The following is a 15,646-nucleotide window of genomic DNA, read 5'->3' as shown; positions in this document are numbered from 1 at the left end:
TTTTGAAAATCCTCAAATTTTAATACAGATGCAATCAGTTCACCAATTTTTTGCTTCTTGAATATTGATGAGGTTATTTATGTATGCTTCTTTAAATACACATTAAATAAGAGTTATTGTAGGATGACTGTCATACTATAGATGTACATGTATTTAGCATATTGTATTATTAGTGGACAAGAATGATATGTACATGTAATAATTCAATCCAATTTTCTAGGTCATACATGTACTTCTAACAGGAAGTTGTAAGATTATAAAAGGCACAATACAATTAAAAAGAAACCCATCATCAGTTATAGTATTAAAATTAACTAATTTTTTTTCCAAAATTTTCTGGCATTCATATTGATGAAACAACTAAATCATGATTCATTATTGGCAAGTTCAGAGACAAATTCTGATCATGACTTCAAGATAAATTTAAATATAATGTCAATTAAGAAATATTTCAGCAATCATGTTAATATGCCATGGATGGCTATCACCTGAAACATTTTAAATAATGAAGGCATGTAATTTAATAAAAATCATATCTAAATTTATGTAAACAGCAGAAGAAGAAATACAATAAAAGAGATGACGAATTTGAAACAGTAAATAACACAGACTTAGTTTATTCATATCGTGGTAAAGGGGGGTACAGGTTACAAAGACCTGCTATTGACCTAATAATTTCATCTAAATGCTACAAAAGTGTGAAAGGTAACTCAAATTTAAGAATTCTGAAACATTTCATTCTTCTTATTGCTTGTTCCACATGAATGCGTCTGTTTGCAATATCTTTCGTAAATTGTACCTCATTCTTAGACATTTGAGACACACCTCGTCTCCCCGGGGGCACTAACAGTTCAGCCGAGAGTAGTGCAAGTTCTTCTCTAATCTGAAAACCCCTATCGGCCATAACCTTATCATAAGGCTCTATGATTTGTAGAAACCCACTGTTGTTGGTTATGAATTTGTCACTTGCCCTTCCTCCATATGCTTGAGAAACATAATTAATCATTCCAGATGGAGTGATACTAACAAGAAACTTTGCTGTTTGGTGGTGTTTGTAGTCACTCCAAGTAAGGGCCTGAACTTCTAAATTATTTGGTCTTTCAATAAAAACCTCAGTACAGTCTATAATATGACGAACATCTTGGTACCTATTGTTTTTAAATGATGGTGGTAAACCTGCCCTTACAACCTCTTTTGAAGGGTTAAAAACAAATTGTCCAAGTATACTGGAAAGCACTCTTATCCATGTTGTAAAGACACTTGAAACTGTTGCTGTGGATATACCAAATCGATCAGCTAGATCTTCCGACAACAAGCCTAGTCTTAATTTTATTAATGTTAGCAAAAATTCTTGACGCAAAGATAATCTTCGCTTGAAAGTTCTAAAATTTGCTTTATATTTCAATGGATTAGCAACACGCCTAGGTCCACGCCAATACGTCATTTTTTTTACCACTGGCTCAATAAAAGAAAATAGCGTTTCAAAAACTGCTACAGTTGGTATACCCGTGTAAAATTTCACCTTACGGTCACTGTTCAGCACTGTTTGAGTATTAAAGGTGTTTTTTTTTACATTTTCATTTAAGTTTGCCTTGTGAACTACCAATTTTTTTTAATCTATAAATTTCTTGTTTAAGTTCTGCAATGTTTATGTCTCTACTCATACAACCTTCACAATTTATAAAATAGTCATGATCACAGTTACTTGTTTTTAGATCTTCAGTATTAGAAATGAAAGATTCATTCTGAAGCTCATGTGACCCATATGTATACAAATTCAAGGCTAAATCATGGTCACAGTTACTTGTGACAAGTTCCTCTAGAACAGAACTATCAGGTGTAGAATGTTCAATCTGAAGCACTGATAACGTACATGTGGGAACATCCATAGGTTCAGTGTGAAAAGATACATCTTTAATATCATGTCGTGGCTTTTTAACAGGGGATTGATTTTGAATCAAACTTCGGTCTAGAGGTGGACGACGCGCACGAGATCTTTTAATAGGAACATACCCAAGTTTAAGAGTTGGATAGGGATTTGCATCAGAAGGGTGACCATCAATAAAATGTTCTGAGCATACTCTTGAATCATAATTTGGTTTCCAAATCTTGCCTTTTTTTTTGCTGTCTATTTATTGCTTTAATCCACAATTTTCTGTTTTCAAGATCTTTAGTTGGGAAGGGAAAGAGCGTAAAAGATGGTTCACATATGCAACGACATGTGCCTTTATTACAGTCATGAATATCACAGTGAATTTCCCTCCATTTTATTATTTTTTTTCCATTTTGTGTACATCCGAACACAGCACAATTCCTTTTAGGCATTTCATTTGAAAAAAAACATAATTAACAAACTGAACATCTAATAAACACATGCAACATACCCCTTTTGTAAAAGCTGTCAAAGTATAAAAGCATGGAAAATGTCAAATTAACCAATAAATCAAACTAGATATTTTATAAATTTATTTTTGTTATTATATAATTTCTGAATATGAATAGTAGACAAAGCATTTTATCAACCAGAACTGTTCTGTTATAAAATACATGTATACTTGATACAATGTATAACAAATTATAGTATTGTGTTTTTCAAATTTTGTTCATGTTTACCAATATTATGAAATACATGTCTGATAACTTTTACAGTGGTTGTACTGGTTTTATATTGCATGTGCAAAGATGTTTACATGTACAAGATTAAAGTTTTATTGTTAAGTATGTTTTGTGTTAATTATTGAACTAACCGAATATTCTGGTATTGTGTTTCGGAGGTATTGGATATAGCTAGTATATATCATGCTCATGGACACTTGATAAATTATATTTAATTCTGTAGAGGCTACATTATTAAAGCAAAACCTGACACTATAGTTGTAAAAAAGACTGACATGTCATGCAAGAGAACACAGGGTCCCATACTATTTCAAATGAAATAATGAGCAAGACCTTTACACATATCAAATATATTTGCCACTACTGGTATTATCTTTGTATTAAAGTTTAGATATTACCATACACACAAAAATTTATAGCAGAAATTTAATGTGTAAGCTACCCTATAGTAATAGAGAGAAAAACAAGTGTACTTTGTACCAAACATTGTTGGTTGGGATTTAAAACTGTTTCATCCCTGCCAAGGGTAATCGTCAGGTGGCTTACGGCTACCACTACAGTTTATGTTGCGTTGGTGACAAGACCACAGAATTTGTCTGCTGATGGTGATTTTGTTTGGCATTTTTATTTCATGATGATGGTATAATAATGAACCATCAACAAGCACCTGAGTCTGGAGGAAACACTTTTAAGATATAACCCCATAAAGGTTATTGCTACACCTGTTCCAGGAACTTTGATGCCAGGCCCAACACTGATAGTAATGACCTGCCCCTTCTTTCATAATATTTCAGTTTTTTTCTCAGACTAAAATTACAATTGAAAGGTTTTCCCCCCATAAATAATCAAAATAACTAAAACCCAGTATATTCTATACTAGAAGGCCGTTTGTTTTATAATTAGAAGAATGGTCTGAATCGAAATTGTATCATATGTTTACATAATTTTTACTTCCACGACCTTCAAGTTTCGACGTAAGTTTTAACCAGGGCCCACGGTTTCAACTTGCTTTTATCTTTTCGTGCTTTCAAATATATATATTTCACTTGTGAAACAACTTACGAGTATGCAATGTTAAAAGTATAATAGTTGAGCATTGTTAAATGCGTGCTATCGACGTGAAAAATATAAAGAAGTTGTCTTGATATACGTTCCAATCATAATGGCCACCAATATTGTTTCCGACTCCAAATGACCTATTGACCGGAATAAATTAAAGATGGCGGACTAATTTGCATACAAGTGTAAATTCAACTATTCCTGACTTGGTAGATCTACCGGCATTTTCAAAATTGTGGATTAAACCTGGTTCTATAGCGCTAACCCTCTCACATTAATGAGTGTCTCGTCAAATTCTGTTATATATTTACATTGATGCGTTATATACACAGACACAATAAATAAAATAGTCAAAATATGGGTACAACAGTAAACATCGTATAACAATTTTAAAAGGAACAATTTAACAGAACACTAAAACATCAATCTACGAACACATTGATCGATTTGAGTGTCTGACGTCAGAAAACTGTATACGTCACATAAATTTGTCGTTCAATGTGCATGCAAACAGTTTTTAAATTTACATAAGCAATGTTAGTATACAGGGTTGACAAATCAAAAGTATGTAAGAATAATTTCAGAAATAGACCGAGATTTAAACTAGTCCAAAAATAGTTGATTCTACTACGCGATTGGATAATATCGACATTTGTGGTTCAATGTATATAGTAATTCATAATAGAAATATATCATAACGACATATAATAGAACAATATCATATATACTGACGTGATCTTTTAAAGTACAGAGTCAGGTTATAAGAACAAAAGATATACAAAAAGTAGCATATAGAAAACAAACCACCAATAAATGAAAGCCAATACAAACACATTGAAGAGATGTATAAGTACCGAGCCACGTCAAACGGATATCACATTAAACCATTCGACAGTAAAAGTAATATTAATGATAGAACAATAAAACATCTTGTTTTAAAAGATGATAAACAACATCAGTACGCAGAATCTATACATCAAGACCATCGTTTATTATTTGAGAAGTACCGAGCCACGTCAAACGGATATCACATAAAACCATTCTACAGTAAAAGTAATATTGATAATAGAACAAAGACAAATGCTAGAACAATAAAACATCTTTTTAAGATGATAAACAATATCAGTACGCAGAATATATACATCAAGATCATCGTGTATTATTTGAGAAGTTGATGAATATTTATCAACAAGTTCTTGATATTACCAATGTAAATTCAACTGATCGGGCGGAGCTTACGTTTTATTTTGCATAAGGACAGTCTACTTGAAGATTTGTGTGATAAGGATGATTGCCGTTATAATTATTACTGATTTCTAATCACCTATCAGTGTCATCAAAGGAATTTACAAAATAATGACTGGACACTTCATTGATGAGTTTATCCTAAAACACCTATCTATAGATGGACTGGTTTATTATGAGCGAACCGGTTTAACTCCGCCCAGTCTAGTGAAAAAAATCGAGTAATACCTACCGATAGATGTTTTGTGTGTTCTGTAAAATTGTTCCTTTTAAATTTGTTATACGATGATGACTGCTGTACCCATATTTTGACTATGTTATTAATTGTGTCTGTTTAGTTATCGCATCATTGTAAATATAAAGAAATTTGGTAAGGCGGTCATCAATGTTAGAGGGTTAGAGCTATTAAACCAGGTTTAATCCACCGTTTTCTACATTTGAAAATGCCTGTACCATTCAGAAATAGGACAATTCTTGTCCATTCGTTTTTGGTGTGTTTAATTATTTGATTTTGCCATGTGATTATGGACTTTCCGAATTGATTTTCGCGAATTTTCAGTTTTTTTGTGAATTAACTTTTTGCTATGCGCACGTAAAAAAATGCACTTCTGTCAACGCTTGAAGATGAACATAGTCTGCTGCTTTTGATATTGAATTTACGTTATCAAAATCTAAAATAAGTTATTGTTAAAATTCTAAACTTATATTTTTAGTAACAAACAATGATTTTGGAGATTTAAATGATGTGATTTTTTTATAATGGTAAAACAATCAGTTTATGAATAAGTCATGAGACACAATACATGTTTCTGTTTGCTGTGTTGTAGCATTATTATAAGTGTATGCAATATTTTTTTTTAAATCGGTTTCATGCTGTTGTAAAGTGTTGTTGCTCATTTCTTAGTAGCTTGTGCCTGGAAATCCAGTCATCTGTAGTATTACAATGTATCAGTTACATACATTAAATTTACAAAAATCATCACCTGCAATTGATTCCATTATACTTTTCTGTTTACTAAGTAGTTGTTTCAGTGCATGATTCTATAATGAATTTCTAAATTTTTTAACCAAAAGCAAAATTTGAAACATTGGTTCTATCCAAATTTATAGAAATATTTATTTCTGGATTAAAATATTAGAGAAGGCACTACACATGTATCTTAATTGACTTTTATATCAACTTAAAGGACAAAAACACCAATATAGTTCTGAAACTTTTTAAATATGTCTGAAAAAAATCCCGAAAAGAGAGGCTCACTGCTTCAAATCGAATAAATAAAGGCAACAGTAGTATACCGCTGTTCAAAACTCATAAATCCATGGACAAAAAACAAAATCGGGGTAACAAACTAAAATCGAGGGAAACGCATTAAATATAAGAGGAGAACAACTACACAACACCGAAACGCAACACACACAGAAACGGACCAAGCAACAGACAAAACACCACGAGAATAACAAATATAACATCAAAACCAAAGACATGAATTTGGGATAGACAAGTATCGTGCCACGTCTTATCTCAATACCTCAAAAATAAGAGAAAACACAAACGACTCAACGTTAAAATGCAACACACACAGAAACGAACAATATTATAACAATGGCCATCTTCCTGACTTGGTACAGGACACTTTTAAAGGGGAATAATATAGCTAATAATGAAGTACTTAATTTTAACAAGACAAATATCGAAAGAGCTGGAAAAAAATGCTTATTTTTTTTTGACATATTGCAGTCCATAAGGAATCAATATTACAATGTTTGCCTCTAAATTTGAGAAGAAAAAATGGCATTTATTATATAAACTCTAAAATTTAAAAATAAAATGAATTTACATGGTAATTCTACATAATGTCTTATACTTGTAACAACTATCAAAGGAATACTACATGTTTTGTGCAGTCATTAATTTCTGGATGTTGGTACATGATGTAATTTGGATGTAATTTTTTTCCAGATCGGCATGCAAATAAAATGTAATACATATTTGTATGAAAAACTGTAAAATAAGATAATTTACCTCCACTTTCCGTATTAAATTATTGAGTGACGAAGACAAATGAGTTGACAAAAATGTTCTAATATTTATTAATGTGACACTTAAAGATTACGTCATGCTTTCATAAAAGAGCCAGGGTCAATTTCCCGTGGGATTTTTTCATTTGATTAATAAGGCAAATCATGTTTTAAATAGCCCGATATATACCAACTATAGTACATGAAAATACGTCACATCCTCTATTTTCATACCCGAAACATAGACGACGAGATAGTATGTATAAAAATATCGATATCACCGTCATTGTCAAGATGCTGATCGGCATAGGAACCTGGTATAATGGGTAAACGCAAAATGTAAGAGATCGTAAATAATCTACTGTCAGTTTGGGGAAGTTGTCATAATGTTTACATTCGTGTAACGAAACCAACTCTCTTGATCGTTTACCCAATGTCTTGTCTTTCAGAACTCTTTCTTGAAATAGGTTTGGTTGTTTAGACTTTTCAAAAATACTTCTAGCTATGTCACAGTGTTCTTCCAACGGATGTGATTAAAGGTGGCTTGAATTTATTGCATATAGCGCCTAAAATCGCGAAAGTAAATACCCGCGAACGTTTGTTATTTTTATTCTGTCGGTACTTTTAGAAATTGGCCCGTCTGTGAAAAATATCCTTGCAAATTGACCCTTCTTTTCTGTCCGGAAAAAAAATCCCTGCTAAAAGAAAATCTTGTGATTTAGTGATTGCCTTTTTTTATTTCCTGTTCTCGATTTCCAAAGTGCTTTGTTTTAAAGCATCCACAGCATCCTTTATTCTGTCCAGATATTCAAAAATGTTTCTTTCTCCTATTATATAGATAAAACACCAAGTTAAAAACTTTTGTTTTTTAATTATTGAAAGGAGTAGGTTCAGTAAGACCCCTTTTTGACCCCAAAACAAAGCAGTTTCTCAAAATGGTGAAAATGTAATCTTTAAGCAATTTAATGAAAAGAAGAATGCTTCTGCTACATAAATATGGACTGTTTTTGCCAAAACAATGTAAACAGATCGGGTACTAGTATCATAAATAAAGTCATGCTAAATTACTGAATTCTTCACAATTTTACCATTTTAGTTAAATTTTAGACGGTTTTCGATTGAAATAAAAGTGGCCGCATTTGTGTTCATTCATAATATTGAAATGTGAGTTGTATTTGGTGTTTAATGTAATCTTTATTGAAGCCATGAAGGACATATGATTTGCTAAAATCTCATCCTTGTCAAATACTATGTCTTTGTATTTGAGATTACCTGAGAGCTCCTTTATACTCGATTCTTTTACAAGAAATTCATAGTTCTACGATTTACATACAAAGACAATATTATTTGAAGCCTTGTCCGCAGGAACAACAACATATTTATCATGAAGAGATGATAGACATTGCATGTCCTCTTTGTCTCTGAAAACGGACTTTGGTCGATCGTTCACCCAGATTTTCAACTTGTAAATGCGACATTTTATCCGAGACCCGATAGTTTTTACCCATCCTGACAAATTGTCCAGTTCAACTTCTTTCGCTTAGCCCATGCTCTGGCGTAGTCCTCAATGGAATCCATAACTATTTTGAAGTTATGGTTCCAATTGATGTGTTTGGGTTCTCAAAACTTAGGACCATGAAAAAACCTTTCGGAGATTTTCATGTTGAATTATGTTAAGATCCCCAGTTATAACATGACCAGAGGGTCATTAAAAGTAATTAAAAGGCAAGTATGAACAGTCACATGTCCGAGGTTTTTTTTAAGGTATTGTTCTAAGTCAAGGTCTGGCAATGCTTGTTTAAAGTTAAATATTTTAGATGCAATGGTTTTGGTGTAACTGTAGAATACAATAGGAATAGACTGATTTTGAAAATAAATAGGAATTTTAGTGGTTACCTACTTGTAAATAAACTCATCATAGATACCAGGTCTAACTTTTGTATATACCATAGCCATGATGTAGAACGGTGCAGATGTTGACTGCATCAATTCCTTTATTGACAAAATCAACAGGAATGAATTTCCTCTTTTCCTCATAAGGGTTCCGATTTTACTGGTTTGACAAGGCGGAAAAGGGCTACATCATTAATAATTCTGACTATAATGTCTGTATATTGCAGAAAATGTATTGGTGCCTCCTTTGCCAAGTGCATAATCTCTAAAACGTTTTAGAACATTAATTGGCAGTGAAAAGAGAATAGTTCTTATGTAATATAACCCTAGTGGATGATGTGAAAGAAGGTCATCAAAGCTCCTAGAGGGTGATCTAGATTTTGAAGACTTTTTTACATTAAGGCCGATGGTAATGTTTTAGCCCATTACTGCGTTGTTGTCGGAAGGTGGTATTAAAGAACTCATTACATTTACATCATTGCAGGCAGGACTTAATTTGAAGTCTGGGGCTGGCATGTCAGTAAACTGCTAGAGTTATGTATTATTGTCATTTTGTTTGTTTTCTTTGGGTACATCTTCTGACATCAGACTCGGACTTCTCTTGAACTGAATTTTAATATGCGTATTGTTATGCGTTTACTTTTCTACATTGGCTAGAGGTATAGGGGGAGGGTTGACATCTCGCAAACAGGTTTAAACCCGCCGCATTCTTGCGCCTGTCCCAAGTTGGGAGCCTCTGGCCTTTGTTAGTCTTGTATTATTTTAATTTTAGTTTCTTGGTTCAATTTGGAGTTTAGTATGGCGTTCATTATCACTGAACTAGTATACATTTGTATAGGAGCCAGCTGAAGGACGCCTCCGGGTGCGGGCATTTCTTACTACATTGAAGACCTGTTGGTGACCTGCTGTTTTTCGAAAAAATCAAAGCTTTGTTAACAGGAAATTAAAAAAAAAACATATTATTGATATTCGTGCCAACACCTAAGTGCTTACTACTAGGCTGGTGGTAGCAGGATTATAATTTAACACGCCAGATGCGTGTTTCATCTACATGTAACTCATCAGTGACGCTCAGATCAAAACAATTATAAAGCTAAAGTGAAAAGTTGCCCCTCACAAAAGTTGTAGCCAAGAAATTCCCTCCGCAATCAAAAACCAACATATTACATTCAAAAAGACACTTAGATGAATAATAATTTTTTGTACTCTGTTTGATGTACATTTGTAATTGTTTGGTGTACATTTTATCTTCTCCACCTGACACCTAAGGAAACCTAACGTAGTTTAATCTATTTGATGAATTGTGTATCAATTAAGTTGATGCATTCACAAAATTTACAATTAAAATTTAAAACTTTAATTTTGGTACAATCATAGTATGTTCTATGTGCGTCTGGCGTACAAAATTATAATCCTGGTACCTTTGATAACTATCCATTGACATGCTGGATGAGTAACAGAAACCATCATAGATACCAGGACTGATTTTTTTTATTTACGCCAGTCGCGCGTTTCGACTAGTAAAGGATCAAAAGTAACGCTCGAATAAAAAAATAATAATAAAGTACGAAGTTGAAGAGCATTGAGGACTAACAATTTGTGAAAGGTGTGCCAAATACAGCTCAGGTAAACAATTCCTGAGGTTGAAAGTTAATCTATAATTGTGATCAGAGCAATGACAACTCAATTCAACCCAATAATGCTGACTACTAAGCTGGTGATACCCTCGGTAATTTTAACCTCAACCTGCAGTTGCATCGATCCAGTGGTTGTATATAAACGCATCAAAGATACCAGGATTGATTTTTTTATTTACTCCAGACGTATTTAAAAGAGGGACGAAAGATACCAAAGGGACAGTCAAACTCATAAATCTAAAACAAACTGTATAATGACAAGTTCATATAACTCCTATCATATAGTTTACACTTAAACAAGGAAATTGTATTGGTGAAGCTGAATCCGAAAAAGAATTTATAGATCAACCAAATAATGTTTTCAAGTAAGACAGTTAAAGGTAACAATACCCTTTACACCAGAATTACCTGATTATCAAGCAGATATTTCCCTTTCAAAAAATCAATAAATAACAGCATGTATACATGGTGCACTTGTTTATTTCTGCAACTGCTATGGTTTAACCAAATCAAACCCTAAATAATCAAGCCATTTTTATAATATACAGAAGATCTGGTGTCTTTTTCAAAGCTTCTTGTTTAGATTTAATGGGAAATACCTCTTATCTCACATTTCCGAAGATATGTGTAGGCTTTCACAACCACTTGCCGTCCGTCTGGTGTAAACTTTTTCAAGCATCTTCTGAAACTACTGCACCAATTTTAGTCAAAATAAAAACGAAGTCATTCTTAGGGTATCGAACACTCAAACAGCCATACATGAAAGGGATGAGAACCTTAATATTTGTAAGGCAGGCAGAAGTTTTAAATTAATTAGACCAAGACTTGGGTATTGGCCGAAAAATCTCAATGAAAACTCACCTCATCACAAACTATTACATTTTGTAGACAAACTTGACGCCGACGATGGCTTCAAGTCGTTTGAACTTGTCTCAAAAATGCCAATTCGGGTTTCTATGGATTACATTCGTGTTATAAAAATCATAAAAAAAAACCAAAGTGTTGATGAGAAGTCTCCCAAAAGTGTAAGATATGGCTTGATATTTTGTGACAGGGCCTACGCATGTTTAAGTTTTCCAATGCCGCCTTACATACCGATAGAACCATACCACGAAAGATACCACACTGTTCAGACGCGCACATGATGTAATATTGAAAGGACATTTTGGGGAGGAGGAAGAAATGATGCTATTTGCCTACACGCAGTTAGAGGAAGTGTTATGGCATGTGCATTTTTTCACAATCTTACAATCCCATTTTTCTTCGTTTAATGCACATTTGATATCATATTTAATGCATCTCGGGTAAGTAAAGCGTCACACTCTTAAAATTCCCTCTTATTCAGTCTTTTTATATCCAGTTTTATTATTTCTTGCTCTAGTATGAATTTTTCTATCTGTACAGGCAACACCACATACTGCTTCTGTGCTGGCTTTTCTTGCAGTTCTCGATGGTTTCTTCTCAGGTTAAGGAGTACTTGGCAAATACATTACAGTTGAGGTACATGTAGACCATGTATCAGAAATTGCAAAGCGGTAGTACATGTATCATTGTCTACTGTTAAATAACTTTAATCTCACACTTTTTAGCCTATATCAAATCTTATAATATTGATATATACTAAGAAAATATGTAAACATTTTCACCTATCGCCGAGAGAAGAATTAAAATGTATTTTATTTCGTTTGAAATAGGGGTTTTCCCGTTTGCTATTTGTAGTCATTATTTATGGGTTGGAACTGGTATAACTAGTTCTGATACTGGTTTTGCAACAGTATGTACTATTTGTAAATTTTGATGTTGGGTGAATAAAGCACGACAAAAGTTTTGGCAGTTTCTACGGGTGGGGTTTAATGGTACTACAAGTTAGAAGTTTGGCATTTAATGTATTATATGCTGTCTTTCCTGTAGAAGACCCCATCTGATGATAACACGGAAAGGTAGAACTGGAACAGTTTTACAACCCATCGCGAGTTGAGTGTATTTTCATACTTTCTATTAAAGTATTATTTTCAGCCTTTTTGTGGTAGATGCCAATATCTTTCTTTCTATTGACAAAAAGATGTATTTCCATGTGTTCGTAGATAGTATATGTTTTTTTGTGTCCTGTTAAATTGTTCCTTTTAAAATTGTTATACGATGATGACTGATGAACCCATATTTTGACTATTTTATTAATTGTGACTGTTTATTTAACGCATCATGTAAATGTAGCGGAATTTGATGAGACTGTTACTAAAGTGAGAGGGTTAGCGCTATAGAACCAGGTTTAATCCACCATTTTCTACATTTGAAAATGCCTGTACCAAGTCAGGAATATGACAGTTCTTGTCCATTCGTTTTTGATGCGTTTTGTTTTTTTGATTTTGCCATGTGATTATGGACTTTCCAAATTGATTTTCCTCTGAGTTCAGTATTTTTGTGATTTTACTTTTTCCATAATTAATCTCAAGAAACACTCATTATTCTTTCAGACTGGATTTCTAAGCGGAACCAACCCGTACTAAATTATTTTACCATTTTTATCCAACTTGAAATGAAAGAAACTGAAAAGAACAACTTGAAGATTTTGAAATGTATTGAAAACATATTCTACCTCAGAAACACCCAGTTTATATCATTGTAAGCTTTCGCACAGAATCTTCTTATCTACTACAAAACTAGGAGTAAAAATGCAGCCCTCATCAACTGTCCAGGAGTTCCATGTGGTAGCTATACAACGCTACAAAACTGGATTACCAGGGTAGAGAGGCGGTAAAGTGTCCCGAAAAAACAGATGTATTTACATTTTTTGACAACAACCAGGTACATTTTTTAATTTCTTTTCAAAATTATATACATTGTGTCCTAAACATGCATGAAATATTTGTTACTGGACATGATTCTGGACATGATTCATTACACAATCAATCTCATTTTACATTATCACAAACCATTTAGTTTGTATTAGCATGGTGTTCTGGTATTTTGGTTGAGTTGAATTGCAGTTTTAATTTATTTTTTCTAATATATACTGACCGACTTTAGAAACGCAACACTAGCTATAGATTATTTTTGTGTTATTTTTGAATGAATGTGTCACGGTCAAAAGCAATGACTGCATGTTGCAAACGCCAAAATAATTGTTAGAAAGGTCAACAAATTCTGTCCGACATGTTTTGGGTTCTGTTTTACACCTTCTGGTTTTGCATTTGTTCAACCCATTAATTGGTTTTGGCAATTATGCGGTTGGAACTTGAGGGCATTTAAGGTTTTCCTTCAGTTAATTCTTTGGAAATTCAGTTGATGGGAAACATTTATGGCATGAATCTGTACCCAATGGCACTCGGCAATTTGATTAGCAGTTGACGTTGCGGCCGTAAACATGTTTGGCAAATGACGTTGCGTAATCAAATTCTGTTGACGTTTCATTGTCTCTAAACGTTTATCTGTTCATTGATGCCCAGCAACAAATCTTGTCTACTTGTATCGTTGTCGGAAGAACAGTAAGACAAGTTTCTGTAGCCATTCAGTGTGGTTGCAGCACGTTTATGTTTTAATGTTTGCAGTATTCTTAAGGGGCTATTCAGTTTTTTGTTTCTCAGTCTTGGCAAAATAGAGATGCAACATTTTCAAACTGGTTTAAGTGAGGCTAAGGATTGAAAGAACTGTTTCACAAAGCAAAACAACTGAAACAATCTTTCATGGGTCCAAAATTTCTCTTCAAGAAATTCGTGCGACTTCAAAAACTCGGTATGCTCAATAACCACAGGTAAGTTGGATTTTGATTTTTTATACGGAGAAAGAAGTATGATAAGCATGCAAAGTAGTTGTAAGAAAATCAAACAAGATTTGGTAAGAAAAATTAACAAAATGAGTGTTGCGTTTCTAAAGCCGTTCAGTATAGTTGTAGTTTTGTAAATTAAAAATCCCACGTGTTATAAAAAAGAAGTAACAAACTCTAAATCCCACACCAGTGTCATAACAACTCAAGAATATCCATGGTAACAAACTCTAAATCCCACACCAGTGTCATAACAACTCAAGAATATCCATGTGGTTCCTGACAGACAGTCGATTTTACAGTGCAAAGAAAACCTGTAGCCAAAGAACTGCTGCAGGACCGATACAGAGGCCGAAAATATGCCGAAAGATGAAATGGTGAAAGAGTGTGAGAAGCAAGATGAAAATTTCAGGACCTTTAGGTATGAATGCGGAAATGAAGATGTTAAATTAAATTAGTAATGTTAAAAAGGTTAGAAAAAAACAATAGAATATATACAAAACTGTTCATGAATCTATAAGATATGTTATTATTTAAATGAACTTTAGTTTTTCTATTTTCTAAAATATTGACATATCGAATGTCTTATGATATTATTTCATTTAATATTGAGTTTCTTATCTGTACGAAACTTTGTTTCCAGAAATGAATTTGTCGAAAGGCAGTTAAAAGTTATAACCATGCAAACGGAAAAGAATTGTGATATAGTAATGGACGAGGTGGACAAGAAATCGACCAACAGTTTTTAAATTCCTAGTCACACCAACAGAGAGGTATTTATGAAATTATCTGAATGATAAAAACTAGTTTGTGATGGTTTTAAATTACATGTCTCTTGTAGTAAACAAAAAAACAAAAACAAACCAATATTATCGATTCATACGACAACTCTTAATAGTCGTAAATAAAAGATGTAACCCAGTTATAATTTAGCTTTTCCGGATGTGAAATGATAAATTGTCGTTTCTCTCTTTTTTAGTGTCAGTTACCTTCAGGTGAGTAACCTGTTTTAAAAATCCATGTGCATACGAAGCAGTGATAAAGGTATGTTTTAAAATCTTACGCTTACAAATAATAACCCGAATCGTTGTTACGTAATTTACAAAAGTAACATGACGAGTGTCAAATGTAGAACAGGATTTGTATTCCCGTTGGTATACTAGTATTCAAACTCTTTCTTCATATATGTGGTAAATACAACATCGGAGTTCAATTGTAATTTATACTTTTTATGACTTTTTTAATAATTTTTCAATTATTTAAGGTGTTTGATAATATAATAAATGTCGCCAATGTAAATATAGTAACGAAAGTAGAAAATGGACCATGGTTGGATGTGATGGCGTGCCTTACACCCTAGGCAGTCGCATCATCGACAACTATTTTGTTTGCCACGACTGCAAAATGGAGTTCG

General features: G+C 33.1%; 1 protein-coding gene across 1 annotated transcript; it reads right to left on the bottom strand.

Moving 5' to 3' along the window:
• Positions 1-688: 688 nt before the first annotated feature.
• On the bottom strand, positions 689-1,444 carry LOC134726552 (uncharacterized). The gene has a single exon (XM_063590957.1). The coding sequence runs from the start codon at positions 1,442-1,444 to the stop codon at positions 689-691; it is 756 nt and encodes a 251-aa protein (XP_063447027.1).
• Between the last annotated feature and the right edge of the window lie 14,202 nt (positions 1,445-15,646).

Source organism: Mytilus trossulus, chromosome 7 (genome assembly GCF_036588685.1).
Source record: "Mytilus trossulus isolate FHL-02 chromosome 7, PNRI_Mtr1.1.1.hap1, whole genome shotgun sequence".
Classification (NCBI taxonomy): domain Eukaryota; kingdom Metazoa; phylum Mollusca; class Bivalvia; order Mytilida; family Mytilidae; genus Mytilus; species Mytilus trossulus.
This window is presented reverse-complemented; position numbering and strand designations above follow the sequence as displayed.